General features: G+C 45.1%; 1 protein-coding gene and 1 long non-coding RNA gene across 8 annotated transcripts in view; one reads left to right on the top strand and one right to left on the bottom strand.

The window, feature by feature from the left end:
• The window catches only part of CCDC85A (coiled-coil domain containing 85A), a 67917-nt gene extending 56899 nt beyond the window's left edge, over window positions 1–11018 (bottom strand). For 3 of the 7 annotated variants that reach the window (XM_039717085.1, XM_039717088.1, XM_039717086.1), the window contains exons 1-2: window positions 10654–11018; window positions 7168–8083 (exon numbers count right to left, since the gene is read on the bottom strand). In XM_039717085.1, coding sequence (XP_039573019.1) covers window positions 7168–8083; window positions 10654–10872 — 1135 coding nt within the window. In that variant the 5' untranslated portion in view covers window positions 10873–11018. Of the gene's footprint in view, window positions 1–5442; window positions 5974–7167; window positions 8084–10653 lie in introns of those variants that run through there. The other 4 variants (XM_039717090.1, XM_039717089.1, XM_039717084.1 and 1 more) reach the window with 3 other exon arrangements.
• A 50-nt stretch (window positions 11019–11068) lies between these two features.
• On the top strand, window positions 11069–21387 carry LOC120506021. Its single transcript, XR_005628400.1, has 3 exons — window positions 11069–11180; window positions 11845–11944; window positions 21186–21387. It is a non-coding gene; the product is annotated as an uncharacterized LOC120506021 (long non-coding RNA).
• Window positions 21388–22648: the final 1261 nt, after the last annotated feature.

Raw genomic sequence — 22648 nt, 5'->3', positions numbered from 1 at the left:
ATCAGATTAGAGATGTTTAATATTATAGGCATAAAGGCTCTGGAATAATTTGTGTAACCTTGAGGAAGTACTAAAATGGAGACCTTTAGGAGACATTCCATATTGTTGGTCGCCACGTCGCTCACTGTGCTTTTTCAGCTGACACAACTTTTACTCTTGACAGTGCTTGAACTCTGCTGTTTCACTGGTCCAAATAACCACTTCATTTATTATATGGGCTTTTACAAACCAGTAAAGTTCACATGAATCATGCAAATAAAAAAATAAAGGGTAGAAGCAGCATGTCCTTGCTGAGCTACGCAGGCCCAGAGCTGCTGCCTTCTTCACTCCCCATGAACGTTACAGAAACAATGCAAATATGCCCAAAATTTTATAGCAGAAATGAGGAGTAGAACCAAGACTATTTGTTATTCACAGGCTTCACAGAACTGTTCATCTTTTAAGACAGCCTAGCTCAAGATAGCAGCTTTCCCATTCACAATCAATACATTTGCACACACTTGTATGCTGCATACCAAATGCTCATGGACACAGGTTACAATCCTGGCCCTCCTCTGTGTGCCTTGCAGAATTAAAAACACTTAAAAAATAAATGTACAAGTCCACTAAATAAGCACAGAGTAATATCATTACTGCTTATTTTTCTAAAGGCAATTTTAGTTTATGCCCTTCACCCCCCATGTTACACTTGTATAACTCATTCCCTCTCAAACAGATTATTGTACTGCTTCCTGCAATAAGCAAAATTCAAAGCTATGTTTCAGTCCTAGCTGATTCTCTTCACAGAGACCACCCTTGAACCAGTGAAGAGGCCCAGGCAGACAAGATTTACATCAAGATCATGACTTGAAGATAATTCTCAGTGCTGCCTCAGTAACTATATATCTCTGCACATGACAGTATGACCCAAGATAAGCTGTGCTTCAGTTTACTAATTAAGACATAACTTACTAGCTCAGAAGCCAATGAATTTTCATTGCCAGTCATTTTCTTATGTATACAAGGCTTTATTATACCTCATTAAATACCCTGTAATTTGGAGTGCCTTGCTGTCCCTTACTCCTGTCAACATCCCTGCACTTTGTGTGTGTGGCAGTACAAAATCTGAACCCCACACTACACTGCCTGCCATGCTCTTCCCTAACTCTTAACCCATTCAGCTCCAACCCCTGCACAGCTCTCCACTGTTAACTTCATAATAAAAATTTAAAATAAACAAAAAAACCCCATTAATAGGTGAACAGAAGAGACAGGACACTCTGACTGGAATGTCTTAAACAAGCAACACTCACCAAAAATTATTGTGATATACTGACTGCATAAGTGCTATAGTTCGGAGGATTTTACAACTTAATCACTAATATTTCTAAACTCATGTTTTACTGTTCTAAACTCACAACACTAACTCAAAAAGCTCTGTGAAGAACTGATACACAAGGTCCTGAGCTCAGGTTAAAGGCACTCTCTCTATGCAAGGACTCAGACAAGGTTTTAATGTGAGGATTTGCCATTCTGGCACTAAAAAAATAAAATATACAAATGTGTCCACTTATTTCAGGCAGACAACACCAACAGCCTTGCAAACTCCTGATGAGCTTTCTGAGGTAAAGGCAAGTGGCTCACACCTTGACCCAATCTCCATGAAAAAGAAAACATCTTCTTTAGTGTTTTCTGTATGCACCAAAACAAACTCCCACTCACCACTGAGAAAACACACTGTTTCTCAGAAATGCCCAACGAAATAAAGAAGAAAGATGAACATGTCAGCTCCATCGCAGGTGTACCACTCCCACAGCCGGGGGGAGCAGGCGCTGGGGCTTGCAGGGGGTTTGTGGGGACACGATCGGTCCCGCCTTTCCCTCCCGGAGCTGGGAGCAGGCGCTGGGGCTTGCAGGGGGTTTGTGGGGACACGATCGGTCCCTCCCGGAGCCCCGGGTGCCAGGGGTGTTCCAGGGACACTCCAGACACGAGAGATGGCCACATGTCCCCAGTCACGGAGCCAGCACGGCTCCCCCTCTTTGTCCCTGTGGGAAGTACGGGACCCGTTCCCAAATCCCTGGCAGCACCAACTAACAGGACCTTGCTCCCAGAGAGACGAGGTGCACTGGAGATGGCTTAAAGGGAATGTCTCTTATCCTGTCCCGTCAAAGAGCGGCTGAATTCGCATTAAGCGCTCACTGCAAAACAGAGCCGCCTGTGTAGCAGGATATGCAGCCCCAGGGAGAAAGGAAAAGCCAATAAAACTTGGAAGCAGGGACTCCCCAGAAGGTGCTGGGGTGCTCTCAGTCTTGCAGCAGGAGGGGCTGTGCAGCCAAGTCCCCCTGCACACCCCACTGCAGGCAGCAGTGCCACAGCACCAAGAGCAAGCCCTGCCCCCAGCAGCTGGGATCAGCCCCTGAGCTGGGCAGGAATCAGCGCTGAACATCCAACCTGTGAAACCAGGCCACTCTCCATCAGGAGAGGCATCACTCTGCCTTTAACACACCCAGAGTTTTGCTGGAAGGATGATCCACTGCACACCAAAACATTCACATCAAAAGGAGTTATGTCAGAGAAGTTAAGGACATGGAATTGCAAACCTCTCCCAAAAGTCCTACAACATGGGTTTCTATAGGTTCATTGTTTTGATACTACAAAACACATTTTCAAGATGATAAATCACTCCCCAAAAGCAAGTTGGGTAATAAATGCAGCATGCTGTAGTCACATCCATATTCACAACTCATGCCCCAGTTTTCTTACAGTGTGTAGCAGCCAGAACCAATTTACAAGTCTGACATCAAACCTACAGAGTTGAAATGAAAGACTGATTGACAAAGCTTCAGAGCTCCACACTTCTTCATTAAATACCTGCAATAAACACAACATCACTTCATACTGCCAAGGGAAAAAATTCTACTGATCCTTGTAGCCTTTGGTTTCACTCTGAAAAGTAAGAAATGCTGCCCCAGCTCCCAGCTGTGCAGCCCTGGCTGCCACCAGGACAGGTCAAATCACACACAGAGTGCTGTGCAGTGCCATTAATGACAGGCAGATTATTTGCATTTCAACTTTAAGAAACACGAAGTGTGAGAAAACATACATGGAAACATGACATCATCTACTCTTCAGCCAGCAAAGGGAAAATGCTTGCACAGAGAGGGTATCAGTTAACTCAGTAACATTGTTATGAGCTTTTTCTCTCTGGAGTCACACTGCAGTTTCCCCTTTTTACTCAATGCAGTGTTTGCTAATTTAATTTTCCTTCTCACAAGTGCATTTATAAGGGAAAGTGTCCAAAATTTATGCTGAGTCTCTGTTTAGCCTACAAACACCTTTGCCCAAGGAGAGGTGATGCTGCATTTGTTCTGTAAGAGCCCTCACAGCTCCAGCAGTACAGGAGGTGTTAGTCAGCAGTTTGACTTCTCTTCATTAATAACCTCAGCAGGAAGCAAGCAGCACACATGAAAGCCTTTGGATACCTTCCTTTCACACAAAAGTCAAAGCTCAGTGTAAAACAAAGGACTTCTTAAAATAGAAAGTTGAAAATAAATCACTTAGATTAAAAAACCAACACTTAGACTGCAAATGCTGAAAGCAGATCAATTTATAGAAGCACTTACACCCCAGATATCTGTGTCAGAGCTAAACTGTCAAGTATTCTTCTAGGGTGTATTAATGCTCTTTATTCAAAATGTTTTTACTGCTGGTATTTTCTCATCTAATTTCAGCAGTCTTTCTATCCCAAATACTTCTGTTCTCATTACCCAGAATATTTAGGTGTGATTACAGCAAGAGATTGTTATCATGTTTTATTTGGTTAAAACCTCTAGAATTAAATACATGTGTTTTCAATTAACAAGCATCAAGCCAGATTTAGTTCTCCCATCCCATTTTCTGTCACTCCAAAGTCTAAGGACACTCATTTCAGGAAAATATGTAGGAGAACCATGAAGTAGAGGGTATTTTTAAAGCCTTATAAATCTTATAAATGAAAGCTGACATGTCATACAAGAAAAAATACCAAGATCAAACCTTTGAGCATAGAAGATGAGGAGAATTATGAAAGGAAATGTTATCACCTCATCCTTTACTCCTTCAGCTGTGCCTGTGAGCGAGAGGCTGAGGTAACTTCCCCCATAGCTTAAAACATGCATGAAGGCCAATGATTAATGCATAAACACATCCTGCAAAGCAGCTCCAGCTGCACAGCACATTTCTGATGGCACTGGAATGTTGTACTGCAACTGCTCCGACTGCAGCTCCACTCTGCCAGGATCCTGCAGACCCTCTGATCCATCCCACATGTCTTTACCTACAGCCCCAGCTCCGGGAGAGGTAACACCACCCTGTGGAATGCACTGCTTCCCTGTGGTCACCAGGAGCTGACAGGATTGCAAATCCAGATAAATGGGAGCTGCTGGAAGCTCCCATTTCTGCAGGAATAGCCAGGCTGCTCCCAAACATGCTTCCAATTAGGAACAGCAGTACCAGGTAGAGTACAGCACTTTTGGAATGAGGTTTGGCATGCAGAGGAATAACTTCTCCTCTCAGACATGATTCAGAGCCCAGCTCAGACCAAGGAAGATGGGACAGGCTCCTACTGACTCTGGTAAAGTCTGACTACATAGTTAAAATATTTTATTTTACTCCTTTAAATATCAAAACATGTTTGTCTCTGCCATTCATCATTTAGGGGCACCAGCACTTCACTCTTGCTGCTCATGTGACAGCCCACAAGAGCTACAATAAGTTTAGAACTTATGCAAACTCATGACACAGATGTGCAAACATCTGCCAGCTAGAGATCCTACAAAACTGAAAACAATCTGGATTGCACCAATGAGATATAATACTGCATGTTCTGCATGGCTTTGGGATCACAACTAAATATTGTCCTTTTTTATTGCTCATGAGAGTTTAGGGCCAGGTTTCCAGGCCATTTCCTAACTCCCACTGTCACAATTTCAGCATTCCTTACAACAAGTTCAGGATTTTTATTGCCTACACTCAGCTGGCAGGATTAGGTACACACAGAACATCCAAATGCAGATTTGCACATTATTTTCACAACAGTAACAATTTATAATGACCAGCACTTCCTTATTAACTGTTCCCCACAACTTTACAATAGCTGACAAAATCAGAACACAAAGTAGCCAGAAGGATCCAGCCTTGCTGTGAAGACCAAGTATTTCCCTGAAGTTTAAAGCCTTTTCTTCACAGCAGAGCTGTCAAGAGTCTTACCAAGTTTGATCAAGGTCAGACAGATGTCAGAATTAAACCTCAAGCTTGCATCAAATTATAGAAATATGAAAGAAGAGAGGTTTGACAACTTTCTGGTGAGAGAAGTTGTCAAACCAAAGAGGACTTTTCTGTAAAAGTGATTCCATAAAGCACAGGGCAGGCAAAGTTCTGATTAAAGTCAATAAAGAGCCTCCCAGAGCACCAGCTGCCCTCTCCAGCACCTCGTGGCCCGAGTCCAATCTTTTGACAGCTGAAATATGCTGCACAATGGATGCCAGTCAACTCAGGGATAAAGTAACAACTGCTTTCACTGCACTGTTAGAATATGGTTCTTAACAAGGCTACTTAGGGGAAAAAAATCAAAAACAAACAGAAAGCCTACAGTGCTGGTAGCAGAAAACCCATTTCTTCCTTCCCCTGTGAGGGAGTTTTAAAAATACATACTTAAAACCTTGGATCACCTTCCTGCATAAACTGTGGTGGACTGATGAACATCATGGGTGCAATAAACAAGTCATTTTTAGGAAGTTTGGTTCCATACTTTGTGCTACTTACAGAAGGTCAATAATAAACACAAAAAAACTGAATGGAGAAAAATACAGCATTTAATGGAAGTTGTGTAAGACCAACTTGAATAACTTCTGCATTGCCCATCTTCACATATTTGTCCCACACTCACCTTTTTAATCATTTCCAAGTCTTTGAAAAGAGGAGTCTCCACACTTACCATGTTGGGGTTGGTCAGCCCTGTCAAAAATACACATTTCACTGGAAACAATGTGGATTTGCCCCTGCAGAGAGGGGCTAACTGAAGGCACTGTGCAAGTTAATCCCAACAGTAACTGGACCAGTGTGACACAGGTTGAGGACAGCACCCATCTCATCAGCAGATCCAACAAGTGGTCACTTCCACTGGTGCCAACACAGCTTCTCACAGCTGCTTATGAAATGGAAACACATGAGCTCCATCCAAGACAATTTGCTAAGGCAAAATCATCACTTTCTGCAGAGCTGGATTTCAAATCTAAGTGTAAAGGTCTGAGAAAAGGGTTTTCAACTAGGACACTAACTGCCTTCATGAGAACATCCCAAAGCACAAGGAAGAAATAAGAAGTAGCAGGCTATAGGGATTCTGCTAAGTCTAAAATGAGTTATTTCTACAGCAGAGTAGGATGTCTGAACTCTGTAGCTTTCAAAATAACAAGATTACATTGTGACTCTCCTATGACAAATAATTTATTTTCATCAGTCAGGATACACTGCACTTAAAAACTAGGCATGTTCATTGGAAACCTTTCTAAAAGGCAGCAATAACAGCAAAGAAATCCCTTCTTGATCTTCCTAAATTTTTAATGTGTTATGATTAAAAATATGCAAACTCAAGGCTTTGAAAGGAACTATCAGATTCATTTCTATTGAGCCTACTCTTCATCTGGGGTCTTTTCCAAAGTTTATGGATAAGGATAAAAGAAGCCTTCAATCAATAAACAGGAAATTTTAAAATCTTTAAAGCTACAGACAAAGCAGATTAGGAAGGTGGAAATTAAATTGGAGACACTCACCTCCACTCTGCTGACTCAGATATAAGCAGGACAAGAAACATAATGCAATTCCTCTCTTCTACAAACACAAATCCACCTAGGGACAAACAGTTTACATCTACCAGCCCCAGAGCAGGGTCAGGGCTGAGAGCTTCTCCTTGATACCCTACACCAACACTCAAAATGCACTTTCCCCCTACTACTTCAATCTACCCCACACCTGCTGGATGGACAAACGTGTACTTCAATGAAATCATCTGCTGAAGGAATAATGGTAACACCAGACTCGTTGCCTTTCATTGCACATCAAACATCATTCCTGCTGCAGAAAGAGCTGGAATAACACCCAAACTACCTTAGCAATTTTCAAAGTGAGCTTTCGCTCCAAGTATTGACCCACCATTCATTCCGTTGTACAAACTCCTGTGGTGAGGGGACAGCTCATCTGTCACTTGTCTCCTGAGGGTCCCTTCTCTGCTGCCTCCGCTGAGGTGTTTGAGGTGCTCTGGGCTCCCTCCATAGTGCTGTTTGAGGTGCTCTGGGCTCGTACCCCTCACCTTGTGCAGGTGCTCTGTACTTCCACTGGGCGTGTGCTTTTGAAGGTGATCTGGGCTGCCACCGCTGTGCTTTTGGTGCTCAGGGCTGCCACCAGGCCTCTGCTTTTGAAAGTGTTCAGGACTACTACTCAAAACGTGCTTTGGGATAGTTTCTGGACTGCTGCTGCTGTGCTTTTGTTGCTCAGGTACTTTGACAATGGTTTTGTGGTGCTCAGGGCTCGGCCCTTTCAGGTGATGATCAGGACTGCCAGAACTCCTGGGCTTCTGCAGGTGCTCGGGGCTGATACTCCTGTGCTTCTGGTGCTCAGGGCTTCCTTCCCCCCGAGGTTTCTGCAGGTGCTCTGGACTGGTGCTTGGGTGGTGTTTGTGATGGTCTGGGCTGTCTGTGCTGCCCGTGCTGGAGGTGCTGCTGCCATCCCCAACATCTCTGATGTAGGCGCTGGTGGCAGTCAGCTGGCACAGGCTGATCTGGCTGTCGATGGAGCTGCGGCTGCCTGCTCCTCCGCCCTTCTCCTCATCCAGCAGCACACACAACTCCTTCAGCTCCAGGTTCTCCTTCACCACTTCTTCTTGCCTCACTTCTAGCTCTTTCAGCTTCTGCAGGTACAAGGCCACCTCCTTGTGCATGACGCTGGCGCTGTACCTGCCCAGCCTCTGCCACTCGCGGGACACCCTCTTGCCCTTCTGCCGGTCGTCGTCCAGGAAGCAGCAAAGGTCCCTCAGCTCCTGGTTGTCTTCCTGCAGCTTCTGGTTGATGTCCTTTAAAAGAAAGATCATCATGACAGAGGGGTGTCTAGAGGAATTGAGGTTAAACTGTTACACAGGCCAGTGGACAGCACGGCTGCAAACTCACGTTTAAGCACTCCAGTGAGGCATAAATAATTCCATGTGTAGATCTGGCATGTGGTAACAGCCCCATGCTTTGAGCAAAAAAAGCTGCTGTCCAGCAAAAACTTTCCTTAGCTTGGAGCTAATTTCTAACATCTGATACAGCAGAAAAGTTTCAGGCGCTTAATTAATTTTCATGCTAAATATCTGAGTAATTTAGCTCCCAAATTGGGCAAAGATTGTAAGTGCTCTCATGATGATCTAGCTCCCCTGAGAAATATTCACCTGTGAGTTATTGCTAAATAAAAGTGCAAGGTACATCAGAAATTGAAATTTCTCTTAAATAATTAATTATTAACATTTATCCTCTCTACTCCCTAAAGCATAGTCACATATAAAGATGACCATTTTAGAGATTTCTTTAAAGGTAGGGGTTTGCTGGACTTTATTTCTGATTGGCACAAAAAGCCTTGCCAGTTATCACTTGACCAGGACTGCTTCAACCACTCTGAAATGGGGTTTGCTGGACTTTATTTCTGATTGGCACAAAAAGCCTTGCCACTTGACCAGGACCGCTTCAACCACTCTGAAACGAAATAATCTGCTTAAATAGATTCTTTCACCCTTAACAAAATGAAATACATCATTCTATGCCCTTCCCTAAGTGAGGAACAGTCTGAAGCAAATGCTCTGAAGTAAAAATGTTCAGAGTATTACTTCAGCAGAATAAAGGAATTCTCAGTATTTTATCCTTCTAGTTTGGACTTGTGACCATATTTGTCTTTCTCCCTTCATTCTACATATCCATTCCTTATGTATGGCATTACAACCAGAGATGAGCCAAAGCTGTTAAAAAGTCAGTCTTATGGAAACACCATTTCAGCTTTTCTAACTCCACTGGATTTAGGTGCATGAATGGCTGTGTTTGTCTGATTTTTGCCTCTAAGTAACTTGGAACTTTAACAATTTCAACCTGTACTTGACAATGGAAAAAAATCTCAGTGAGGCTTTAAGGTGTCCTTAAAAACCTCAGCTAGCAAGAGATATTTGAAATGATCACACAGTGGAATAAAAAAAGTTGTGGAAGTCCACAACTCCTCAGTCAGGAAGCAGGAGACACCCACCCAGCTGGTCATTCTTACTCATGGAGCAGTGATTTCACACAGGACAAAGGAGGGAAGATCCCAGACACCAACATGGGGCTCAAAAAACCTCCTTGTCCCAGATTCTTTCTGAAAGCTCCAGCTGAGGCATCTGAACAAAAGGTGGAAGTCAAACAAGACTCAAGGAGTTTGGAACTGAGAGAGGAATTTGTGTGTGTTTGGTTTGTTATCTGGAAGATGCAGAAATCCAGATACTTTTGCATGTGACTGAGAGAAATATACTATTGTTGTAACTGAGCTTTCATTTAAAATATAAGCTTCAGTTTTACTCAATATTACTATGGGTGGGTCTTTTTTACCCTCAGACACCACCAAAGGGACACACATTCTTTGCAGAACACAAAAATTTGGGAGGCAGGAACTGTCTTCCCCCACAAGCTATTTATTTTATGCCATGCTATTATCAAAGACATTTTCTCAATAATTCTGTCATTGAAAGCCATTCTACAAGAGAAGAACTCTCTTCTAATGCACTTTCCTGTAATAATTCAAAAGCCCACACTGCATCTCTGTCTCTCCTTCCCTCCAAGCTCACCTCACTGAAGGGATTTCCTGAAAATTCTCAAAGCAATAAGCCAGAAAATGCTCTGTAGTCCTGCCTACTCCAAGGTAACTTTCTAGGTCTATAATCCACAAGCAAGGTACTGCTCTGTAAATAGCCACACTTTCTTCCCAGTCCTCAGAAGTGGGAAGGAAGCATTAGGGACTAAGCTTCTCATCCACCAAGAGAGCGAAATTAAGAACAGATAAGCCACTTGGTCTGCCTCTGACTGCAGCCTGCACGAGCACACAGCTAAGAATGTTTGATCAGAGATGTGTTAGCAGATGTGCTTTCAGACATCAGGGATTGGTTCTGATCATCCCAAACCCGAGCCCAAGGTTTGCCATCACCTGCCACAGGCTGCACTGCATCCTGGAAACGACCAGCTCTCTCCAGCAGCCTGCCTGACAGACTAAGTCTGTCTGAAAATAGTGACAGAAAGCAGCGTGAGCTACAGAAACCTTTATTTCTGTGCACTTCAGGCAGGATCATTTCACCTCGCTCACAACCAAGGAAGTCTAACACAAAGCTGACAAGACTTCAGCGTTTTTATCAGCCCAAAAGAATACCAGGGCAGAGCATAAACCAGCTGTGCCCCACAGCCTGCCGAACAGCTGGTCATCCCTCAGCCAGACAGTTTGATTATTAAGCGGGATCAGACATTATTCACCCCGGTCCTCATCCGCTTTTCATGCGGTTCTGGGAGCGGCTCCTCCCAGCCCATCCACCTGAGGAGACTGCTCCCGGCGGGAGACACCGCACAAACTTCAGGGGTCCCACCCTGCCCTCCCCGCTACCTTCAAGCCGCGGATCTCGCCGAGGTGGAGCTGGAGGCGGCGGTTCACCTCGCGGATGAGGTTGCTGTGGTCCAGCATCGCGCTCATCTTCTCGGCCTCGGCGCGGCGGAGGCTGCGGATCAGCTCCTCCTTGCTCCACTTGAGCAGCTCCTCGTCCGACACCTTGGACAAGTCTTCGGCCGGCGCTGCTCCGCAACTTTCCGCCGCCACTTTGGCCATGGTGGCGGCCCGGCAGCCCGGGGCACTCGCGGAGCCTCCCGGCACTCCCGGGGCCGCCGGGGGAAAGGGCGAGCCCGGAGCCCGCGGGGTGCCCCCGGCTCCAGCGCTGGGCCGGGGGTAACGAGGGAGACCTCTTCTGGCCCCGGGAGCGGATCCTGGGAAAAACGAGGAAAAGGAGGAGGAAAGGGTGTGGAGGAAGCCGGGCCACGGGCTGGGAGCAAACTTCCCCCGTCGAGAAGGAGAAAAAAAAAAAATAGGAAAAAGACCTAGACAAAAGATCCCCGAGACGAGCCCGGCTCTTGCAACAGGTCAGCGCCAGCTGCGTGCGCCCGGTGCCCGCCGCAGCGCCAGGGATGCGCGCTGGCTCTCAGCGCGCCCGCCGCCCCCGGGCTGCGGGATGCAGGGGAGGATGCCAAGCGCCGGTGCCGCGCACCATGGCGGCGGGCAGCACGGGGAACGAGCGGGAGCGGAGGGAGCGGAGCGGCGGGAGCGGAGCGGGCGCTGCCCGGGCGCCCCCTGCCGGCCGATGCCCGCCAGCGCGGCCCGGGCCGTCCCGGGGATGGACACACACCCGAGGGACGGACACACACCCGAGGGACGGACACACGCCCGCGGCCGGGACACACCTGCGGCGGCATCCCGGGCCCGCGTCCCAGCCGGTGAGCGCCGCGCCCCGCCGAACGGAGGCACAAAGGCAGCCGCCCGCGCAGCAACGCGGTGCCTCCGGCGCACATTACATCACCGCCCGGGCTCGGCGCTGCTCGCAGGCACGGACGGGCTCGCACCGAGCCTGGGGCAGCTCCTTCCTCCGGCTGAAGGTCGCATGCCGTGAGCTAAACCCCTCACAGGAATTAGGCTTGGGCTGATTATACACCTTCCTTAAGAATATTCAGCTGCAGTGTAGCAAGAGAGTCACTCACATTCCCCAATTCGCTAAGAGATACAAAGACTCTGCATAAATCTGCCTTGCAGATGATTTGAGAATGAAACTTGATAATCCATTCATGCTGCTCACAAAGCAAGATGAGACGGCGGATCTCAGAGGCAGAGGTGGATGAGCTGAAACTATTAGGTGAGTAATTGGTTGAATCCCTGTTTTTCAATCACAAAGTTCCCCCTGAACAACCCCCCTGCGGGCAGAGGAGGCTGCCTCGCTTAATGGGCCTTTCCTACCTCCAGTTCTGCAATTTTAGAATTATGTAGCATTAAAGAAGATTTCTAGTTCTTGAGGGGAAAATTGAAGTAGTTAATGCCAGCACCGGCAGATCACAAGGTTGTAGCTGGCTCTGCACAGGCAGCTGCAGAACCTGTCCCATGCTGCTGTCCCAGCTGGCTCCCTTGGCATTTTCCTGCCAATGCCAGAGGACCAGCCCAAGGACCATTTTCTGCTCTTAGTCCTGTCCAAAAGCTGCTGCTAGAATGGTTAAATCAAACGCTGTTCCTTTGTTCTCACTGCTAATGCTCTCCTCAAACTTCCAGCTGTACTTGACCACAATAAAAGTTCTCCTGCTCCCATCCATCATGGGCAACACTTGCACTTTTCCCCACTCAAGTCTCCCATGTTATCCCTTCCCAACTGTCATGAAGAGATGTTCTTCCAGCTGGTCCATTCTCCAGCCTCCCAGGCACATGCCAGACACTCTGATTCCATCCAGAATGGGTCCTGGCACAGGAACCCTGCTTGAGCTGCCCTCACAGGTTCAGCCTGCTGCTCAGGATCCTCTGCCCCTGTTCCAAGGAATACCTGGAGGGTGGCGTGTTGGCTCAGCTGCAGGAGGAGCCCCAAAGTCCATCACTGTCAACAAGAGCTCCAACCAAGCCCAGAGCTTTGCCAGCATGAAATCCCATTTCCTGAGCAGCGCCAAGTATTGTGTGAAAATTTTATTTTCTCTGCAAACTCTATCACTCTCTTAAATCCTCTGATTTTTTTTCCACTGCAAACAACAAAGCTTGAGATAAAAGCATTGACCAGCCACAGCAAAAATACAGTAAGAGGCCATGAAAAGGAGCTGTCATCTTTTATGCCCAAATATATTTCATTTTAATGCAACTGAAAAAAGAACAGCTTGGCAGCAATAAATAAAGGCTTTTCTTCTTCTAATTCAGCAGTGTATGAGTTGAAAGGTCACATGATGTCAGATTTTTAAAAGTTCAAATTAATATCCATCCATGAAATAAACAGTTAACTGAAAAAGTCCAGAAGCTTCAGGGAAGAGTGTCCACTTGCCTCAACGTCACCAGTGTTCCTCTGGAGCAGCATTTCACAGTTTGATCACGAGGAGCCATGGAAAGCAGGGAGCTGAGATGAACAGCTCCAGGGGACACCGTGTTCTCCACTAACACGAAGCACCTCCACATTTGTGTCTTCAGTGTTATTTTACAGGCACCTGTGAGATAGGGGAATTCACGGAGCATGGACATTGGGAGTAGTTCAAACTTCAAAGCTCTGGGACAAATGTAGCTCTAATAATGAAAGCAAAAGTGTATCAAGTGAAACTAATCTGGAACATTTCTATAAGGAGAGGATCTAATTTCACATTCACTCACGCTGGTGTAACAAGATCAAAACCAGACTGGGAAGTGCAACATAATTACTCCCATCTCCTGGCAAGTTTAAAACTTTCCTTTTGGACAGCCCACCTCACTGCCCAAATGCCAAGTGCTTCCCTGCTCCTGGGCTTTACCTCAGTGGTGAGGACCGCAACTGCCCCAAAACAAACACTCTGATTTTCACATCAAAGCTGCATTTTTGCAACACTCCCCTGAATAATTCTCATCCACAGCCTGAAATGGAGAGTCTGGGCAAATGAGTTTGGAGAGTGCAGGGCTGGGATTGCTGCAGCCTCTGTCCAGTGGGGATGGCAGCTCCTGTCCATCCTTCCAGCTCCTTCACACCAGGTGCCAAATGCCAGCAGCAGTGTGGATCCACAGCCAACCAAATCTCCATGGCTGACCACGCTTTGCCAGCTCAGTAACATTTTCACTGCTGGGTCCTGCTCATGCCTGGATATGCAGATACCAAGGAATTGTTGCTGGAATATTTCTCTGGCGTATGTTCAAGGACTTGCTTTTCATTGCTGTCTGCAGACCCTCCAGTGCTTTAAATCCCTGACTGATGGGTGGAGCCTCTAAGGATTATTATAACCAATAATAATTATCTGATGATTTTAAACTCTTGGACATTTCCAATGAGGCCCTAAAGCTGTTCAATAGCTCTCTGCCAAAAATATGTCATAGCCAAGTACTTGCCTAGCAGTCATTTTACACAAAGATGGCTAAACTGTTTTTGTTCAGACCTTCCAAAAATAGTTTTGAGAGGAGTTCAGACTTGAAAAATGTCATTCCCAAATTGGAAGGAAGTGGAGAGAGTTTTAAAAATGAAAAGTTCAAGTAATTTTAGTTACAGTTGCTTCTAGATGTTCTTCCCATCAGTCATGTGTCTGTAGCTGTCACCCAACATCAGCTGCTCTCCAGCACAGCCTGTCCATTCTCTGCTCCCTGGGCAGAGCTCCCCATCCCTAAGCAAGGAGAGAGTTCCCCTTCCTCACCTTCCCGTCCTGTCCCTACAGAGTCTCTCTCCACCCAGCCATGCATCTCCTGCCTACCAGTCTCCTGCCTGCCATTGTTCCCTCATTGTGTCCCTGTCATCAGCTCTCTGTCCATCCCTAGGCCCAGCAGCTTTGCCAGCACATTGGCAAAAATGCTTTTGCCTCATTTGGCCGGGTGGATCCCACCTCAACACTTCCTAAGTGTCCCTGACACTCAAAGAAGGTCCCATGGTCACAAAAACCAGATCCCTGCTGTCAGTGCCAGCTGTGCCAGCACTTAGTGGCCACAAGATCCATTCACTCCTCCTCCAGCTCTTTCACCATCACAGGATTCACTTTCCAGCCCGGACTGCCACTCCTGTAGGCACTGTACCAGCATAAATTAGATAATGCATTTTACAATACAACATAGATCAACTCCTCCTAATGCAGTCTCCAGCAGTGTTCAGAGTGTTGGTGCATATGAAGGTTAATAGTCTGACACCAGGCCATCCACACAGTATTCCCTACTTCACTGCATGCCCACTCCCACTGCACAAAGGATGCTATGGGTAATGCCATCCAGCCAAAGCTGCCCACAAACAAAATCCTTCACTCCAGACACCTTTGTATTCAAAGCCTTTACAGATGGAATCCTTGTCCTTTGCTTCTGAGCTGACCCCAGGTGAAAGTAAATGGCTCCTGAGCTGACCCCAGGTGACAGTAAATGGCCAACTCTGAGCAAACCAGACCAGGCAACATGCACTTTTCTCATCCCAGAAATACTTCTGAGAGAGAAAGAAATAAATGTATTTCCAACTAGGAGAAAATGTAAGAGAAATCTAGAAAAAATGTTTTCAAATTAATAGTCTGAAGAGAGGGAGGACACTCAGTTTGAATTAATCACTGAGCTTTTTAAAACTTCAGAAGTTGCAACTTAAACCCCTTTACTTAATTACTTGTAGTGAATAGTTTCTATTTATTCTGTGAGAAAACTAGCTACATAAAAAGTTTTTTCTTCTTGAAATTGTTGAGAAGTTTACTTCCATATTTCAAAATTCAGAAATTCTCACAAAGCAAAGTTTTCTGTGAACTTCTTCCTGCTGCCACCTACACCTTCCTTATAGTCCAGCGACCATGCAAGTGTGTGGTAAGCTGGATCAGCTCTGTGAGTCAATGAAAAAATAATGTTAAAATCCACCATTTATGAACAATAACTGGTTTTCCCTTGGATGGCTGCACTGATCTGGCTCACAGAAGCTGTATGGGATGCAAGGGAGGTGGAAGGAACGCACAAGGCCAAGGATGGAGACAGAGCAAGTCCATCCCTGCTGAGAGAAGTCTGCATTTGGAGCAGACTAAACACACCCTGACTCAGGCAGCCACCAAAGATGTCCCAGAGGAGAGGAGACCAATGGAATGTCCTGCTTAAGCTTAGGCAGTGCCTGTGGCCCAGCCAGACTTGCAGCTTTCTCTTGGAATCTGTAACAGAATGAAAACTCCTGGAAGGTCTCACGTAGGCACTTTGCCTTTTATTTCAATTGCAGACTTGTGTGTGCCTCCTCCAGGGCAAACCCAGGATCCCCAAATCAGGGATTACTCACAGGAGCTGAGTAAGGAAAAGACCTTTTCCTGAGCCAGGAAAAGATACTGCCACTCAAACTGACGGGAAATTGCTTCTGCAGGTGCTGGCCCTTGCTCCTGAACCTGCCTGTTAATCTCAGTGAGGTTCATGTAAATGAACATGCTTCATAACTGCCCAAGGTTAAACAAGTGGGCTGATGGCTGATCCTTAGAGACAATATCAAATATGGAAACAGGCACCTTTCCAACTCAGCAGAAAACATTCCTGAGACAATAACTTAAAGGCATCCATAGATGTTAGAGGGAAATCATTAATTATAACATTTTTATGGGGTTGATTTTATCGTGGAGGGCTTGGCAACTTTTCTGCAGAGCTGACAGTTTGTTCTGGCTGGGATCCAACAGAGACACATAACCAGAGCATCTGTGAGCTTGTTTTAATTGTGCTCCCATTCTTCACTTGGTAACACTGGACTTTGCTTCCTGTTCATACTTGATTAGTGAGTTAATCAGGGGCCAGATGCTTCTTTCCATGGCAATAAAGTACATGGCCTTGTGGTGGGGAGTGAGACAAGGTGCAGGTCCTACAGCATCATCCTTTGCTTCCCCAGCCCTGGAAGAATGCACATTCTGGCACAGAATCTACAGACATGGAGACCTTCTGTCCTCCTCTAAGACATCAATAGAGCTTTAAGCATTTATACCATACTTAGTAAGCACTGGAATGAGATTAAGGCACTATTGATACTTGTTAATAAAACCTTTTTACAAAAAGTGATTACTCACTGCATTGTTTATAAAGCTTTGGGTGCTCTAAGTAAAACTAATCTATAACAGGACAGACCTCCAATGGTCTGTAACACTGTTTTTCATTTAGAATCATCTTAATTTAGCAAAAAATATTTAAATCAGTCACCCGTCCACTCACTCTGGCTGACTCATGGTTATGTGATGGCCTTTTATACCCAGCTCCTTCCCTGGTAGGGCAGGATTTTGTCATTTACAACAGATCTCCCAAAATTTCAGGTTTTGCCTGCAGTATGGTGGGCTCTGTTGTGAAATCATTGCTTATTTATTCACCACTCACTTTGTCACAGAGACATCAGTGTTCTGTTGCAGAAGCCAATTTCTCCCTGTCTCTTGCTGCTTGACTGACAACTTCCACACTGCAGCTCACTGGGAAACAATTCCAGGGACTTCCAAATTATCCAAACTTCCCATCCTAAGGTTTCCACATCTTTACTAGGATTACCTATTTACAGAGAAGCAAAATTAGATTCTTTTGAAGATTTCCCTGGAGTCACTTTAAATACTACACTGGTTTAAAAACACAAACAAAACCATTCATCCAGCTAAGCATGGGTCCTTGAGTACAAAACTGGAAACCCAGTAAGGAAAGCAAACCCTAAAACTAAGGAACACCCACAGGAGACATTTGAGCATCAGTCCATATCAGTCTCGTGTCCTCACTGCAAGCCCAAGTCCATCTCAGCACTTCCCAAAGCCAGTGGCCAGGCCACAGCAGCTGGAGTGCTGCTCTCCACAATGTCCCTCCTTGTGTGGGCTCCAGAGCCAGGACAGCAGCTCAGGAGCAGCTCATTCCCTGACAAGTGAACCTGTAATGCTGCCCTGCCAGCCCTAAGCCAGCCTTCATCTGAGGGGTGCCTAGCTCTGCACAGCCCCTGCTGTAAGGAAGAATTCCAAGACAAAAGCTCTTTAACTTTCAGATAATAAAAGGCAGCAGGAGTAACACAACCTCTCCAGCAGATGTGGCTGTGATAACATTCATTTCCTTTATACCAGCTGCAACTCTGATAATTCCCATTTCCTTATCCCTATTCTTTAAAACTGGGTGCTTTTTTTTTCCCATTCCTTTTTAATTAAAAAACAAACAAACAAAAGGAAAAGAACAGAACAAAAACCCAACAGCAAGAACAACAAAACCCTCCAATGTTTGGGCTCCTATGAAGTGAAGCATTCAGAGCTTATCTAATGGAACATGGCACTTCCTATTGAGTGCATTCCCTGTGCTGCTCCAGCAGTTCAAAAACGACTGCAATATTTCCTAGGAAATATTTATATCCCACATGTGAGCAAGCCCTGGGTCTCCAGCTCACTGGCAATTCCTCACAGGACTCTGGTGGAAGCTGGCAATAACAGGGGTGAGGGAGCTGGCTCAGAGCCCTTTGGGCTCATGCACAATGTCCCAGTGAACACAGAGCCTCACCAGGACAGCAGACACCTTTTGCCAATTTTTAATTGCTATCTACAGATTAGTTTTTTATGAGAAAAACCAGACAAATTGCCAAAAAAAGGAGAGTTAAGGGTATGGCAGTAAAACTATCACAATGTCTGGTGGAGCTCTAAGTTTCAGCTGGAATTAAAGCCCAGCTGGATCTAAAGTCATTGCCTTCACATCAGCTGGAAACTACAGGACTGCAGAAGGAAGCTGCCTGCTAACAGATAAACTGTTCACTTGCTCCAGCCCTGTGCAGACACCAGTGGCTGCAGAAACTGATTAATTATCAGCTCTGACAGTGCCATTCAGGATGGAATAAAGACTGCAGGGTATTGTCCATGCTGAGCCTCACTTACTCATTTGCACTGCAATAGCACCTGAGACCCCAGCCACGGAGTGGGATCCCTTGGAGCTGGGGCTGTAGAACCCCTAAAGGAGAGGCCTGTCCTCAATACAGTCCATAAAAAGACAGTGCCCCCAGAATTTACGAGATACACCTTTAGACCTCTGGTTCCTGCAAAGGAAAGGGGCAGACTTAGTTAAATCTGAGTGTCCCATTTAACATGTGGACATTTCTCACTGCAAAGCTGCACTGGCATTAAACTAAAGAAAGAAAAAAACACACATTTATTGTCAGTTCAGCAAACAGTAATCAACTGAACATTTACCATCACGTCATGCAGTAAGGCTTTGAAGTTCTTCTTCTGGTTTCAGGCCACTGAGATGCACCTACACCCCAATGTATGCAGTGCCCCTCTCGGAAGGAAGGCACACAGTAATTGGAAAGGCAGCTCATGAGGTTACTGAATGAACATCCCCACAGATCACCTTCCTCTGCAACCTTCATCTCCAGGAACACACTCCTTAGTTTTTCTGCTGATTCCTCTCAGCAGGAAAAATCCATTAAATATTTAATTAGGTTGTGTTCAATATATTAGGTAAGTGAACCACTCTATCTAGTGCTAACTTTACATGCTGCATCATTACAACACTGTGCTGCAATGATATGCACATTATTGGAGATTTTGTCTATTTGCTTATGAACAGGAACAGCAAAACAAAAAGGAACACCCAAATCAGGATTTCTATTCTAAGCATCCTCCTTTGAGCTATTATTACTTAATCAATTCCAGAGGAGATGCATGAACTCAGGAAACTGGGCATTGGAGTGAGGGGTTTTTTGGCTTGTTTGAGTTTTTAAATGGAGCAGGAATTAGAGAAAAGTAGAGAAAATCCTTGTGTATGGCTTGCACAGCCACAGGCATGACAGACCAGAGTGGAAACTCTAAACTGAATGAAACAGAGAAGGCAACTTAGCAATTCCAAGAAATAAGATTTAATCTAAGTAAAGCACAAACCATTCCTTGAGAATGGCCAGCAAAATCCTGCTGACCTCAGCCACTTCCCAGCAATTTGGGATGAGACACACCATAATGTTTGGAATACACAGGGAGAGGAAAGAGAATCTCATTGCTGTACATTTTGTCACGGCTGAGGTATGAAAAATGCCAAGGGCAAGTGGTTCTGGAAATAAACTGATACACTGCAGTTGAAACAATTGTTTCCAACAAGGAAATATTGGACACCAAAAACCCCACCCCCCAATCTTCAGAGGATGAGCATTTTCTCTGTTTGTAGCACTAGATAAACAATGTGCACAAAGATCTTTGCACAGCAAGCTCCTGCAGCTTCGGCACCATGTGAAAGCAGGGAGGATCCAGCCCTGAAGTGAGATTCCCTAGGCTGGCTCAGCCAATGCTCTCCAAGGCTACAGAACAGATTGCAGCTTTCTAATCTCTGTGCACAGGGACAGTTGGGCTCAGTCCTGAAGCACTGGGGATATGATGCCACCACCCAAGACCCCAGAACTGACCAACAGAAAGTTATGATTACAAAAGGAAACAAACTTCACTGATTTTTCATAGGAATTCAGTGCTACGGAGGCAGAGACCAGTTAGATATTTTAGAATTTGTCCCAAAACTCACTGGCTCCAAAACATAATTTTCCAATATTTGCAAATAGTTCTGGACTCATAACCTGCTCAATCACTTCTTACCAACCTTGCTCCTCATCTCTTTTTAACAGCAGAATGACATTTAGACAAAGAAAATGACAGAAACAAATTAAAAGAGAGAAATAGCTAACAAAAAATAATTAGGGGGAAAAAAAATCACATTGTCTGCTTTTTTCTCTTGTCAACTAAAATCCTCACACAGTTGCAGTTATCCAAGTGGTACTTCCTTATGTTGCCAAAAATGCAAAGATGTTAAAGAGAATTTTGCAAGTCAGCCATGTGTCAGAAAATTCCAGCTGATTGAGCTTTGATAAATGTCTTTTTAAAAAGAGCAAATGTGTTTGCATTCTTTTTACCACTACAACGCCTTTTTTGTTTGGTGGGAGATTTTTTAACAGTGGTTCTTATAACCATTAAAATCAAAACACTTGGAAAAAATGCAGAACACAGAGCCCTGTTGCAAACAGGCACGGGAAGATGTGCAGCTGAGAAATTACTTTTGGAAATAAAGCAGGTTCTGGAACTGGACCATCTTCAACTTCACACAAACCCAGAATATCCCTGATCTATCACAGGGGCAGGGGGAAGCAGTTTGGACCAAACTGAAAGGAAAACTTCCAAAGGTTTTCTTCCAAGAGGATCAGATGTTGATGCTTCCCTCAAAAGCAGCTATTTATAAATAAATAAATAAATAAGGCTGAATAGAAACAGTTATTTTCCATACAACCTTCCAAAGCTCAGACAAGAAGGAAGGACAAAGTCAGAGGGTTTCATCATGATTAGAGACATAAAAAGAAAAGAGAACAAACTACAACCAGATCCTGTTAAAGATACTATTGCTTTAAAGACAACTCCCCTTCTTCAAAGGGTGACAGAAATGTGCTGGTCCCACAGGGAAATTAAAAACCTTCTCATCTTTGTGCTATAATCTTGTTTCTTGTCTTCCAGGACATAAATCACTGCTCAGCCCCTGACACATCCCTCTGTAGCAATTCCATCAGCAGGCTGGGCTGAGCCTGTGCCAGCCTGGCCCTGAACAGGGAGCATTTTGGGGGAGAGGGAAGCCATCAGATGCAATGCTCATGCAGGACAAACCTCAGAAGATTTCTGTACCAATCTGCACCAACAAGGCACAATCCTGATTTGGATGGATGGGCACTGCAGCTGCTGGCTCCGCCAGGATTCTGAGCACAGCCCCTGGTATGAAATCATCTTCGCCAAGTTCACATCTCAATAATCCACTTAAAATGTACAAGAACTAATTAAACTTAGTGGATAATGACAGTAACAATAGTCCAGAGTAATTTCTAGCACTTTCTATCTTCAATGCACTTTACAGGCATTAACTAATTAATGGATAACACGAATTAAAAAATCAATGCATGAGCATAGCATATGATTAGAATTAACATTTCAATTACTCTCCTTATCTGACCACTACATTTACAAAACACTTCTCACTTCTTTGCACGTGTGTGTAATAATTAGAAAGGATCCTGTAAAACTTATTACAAAGCAATTTTAGAGTTTCAGAGCTGTCCTGTACACTGAGAACTCACATCTACTCTCCTATTGTCCCTGAAATTCTGCTTTTTTAGCTATTTCCACAGATCTGTGTTTCTGTAATCCCTTTTTCCTGAAGCTTTGCTCATGCACAAGGGGTACTGTGAAGTTCCTGCAGCTACTGGAGTGCTCACACCCAGACAGAAAAGCTGCATTTGGGAAGCTCCAGGGACCAAATCCCACTGCTTCTTCCCACATGGCAAACACCCCCAGCAGATACCTGGTGAGTGCAGCCCTCACTGATGCACCACAAAAATCACCTCTAGTGCTAAAAGCAGAGCAGTGCAGGGCTCTCCATGGGCCAGCTGCTCTGGATCTGCTTCACAGGACATTTCTTTTAGCCAGAGCCTTCAGACTGCACCACAGCAGATTAAATTAAATACAAGTGTATCTGTGCAGGGGCCAAACGTGGAAGTCTCCCACTAGGAGGAATTGAGGCTTTCAGAAACACAAAACAAAGACACATTTTGGCAACTTGTCTTGCCCTGCTGCCAATTTAAACCTTACAGTTTAAAATTACTTCCTTTCAACATCTGTTGTTTTTGTGGCAAACGGATTGACCTTTGTGAGAAGGGAAAAGTTCCTTCTGGGTTTCTTTGCAGCCCACTGGCCTGCAGGGATGTCAGTGTCTGGATAACTCACAGTTGTTAGATTTTTCCAACAGTTTTTGAGGGTTTTCAGGTACTAAACCCAACCCCAACTAACAATCCCCAAAGCCACGAGGAGCCACACACATTAGCTGCCACACACAGCCTGCAATAAACAGAAACCTCCCACAGCTGACAGGGTGAACACATTTGCCTTTTCTCCAAAACACCAATTTGCAGCATTTCCCCTGCTGGTGCCTT

Source organism: Passer montanus, unplaced genomic scaffold (assembly GCF_014805655.1).
Source record: "Passer montanus isolate IOZ18808 unplaced genomic scaffold, ASM1480565v1 scaffold37, whole genome shotgun sequence".
In the NCBI taxonomy this organism is placed as follows: domain Eukaryota; kingdom Metazoa; phylum Chordata; class Aves; order Passeriformes; family Passeridae; genus Passer; species Passer montanus.
The sequence above is the reverse complement of the archived record's forward strand: the minus strand, read 5'-3'. Positions and strand labels throughout refer to the sequence as shown.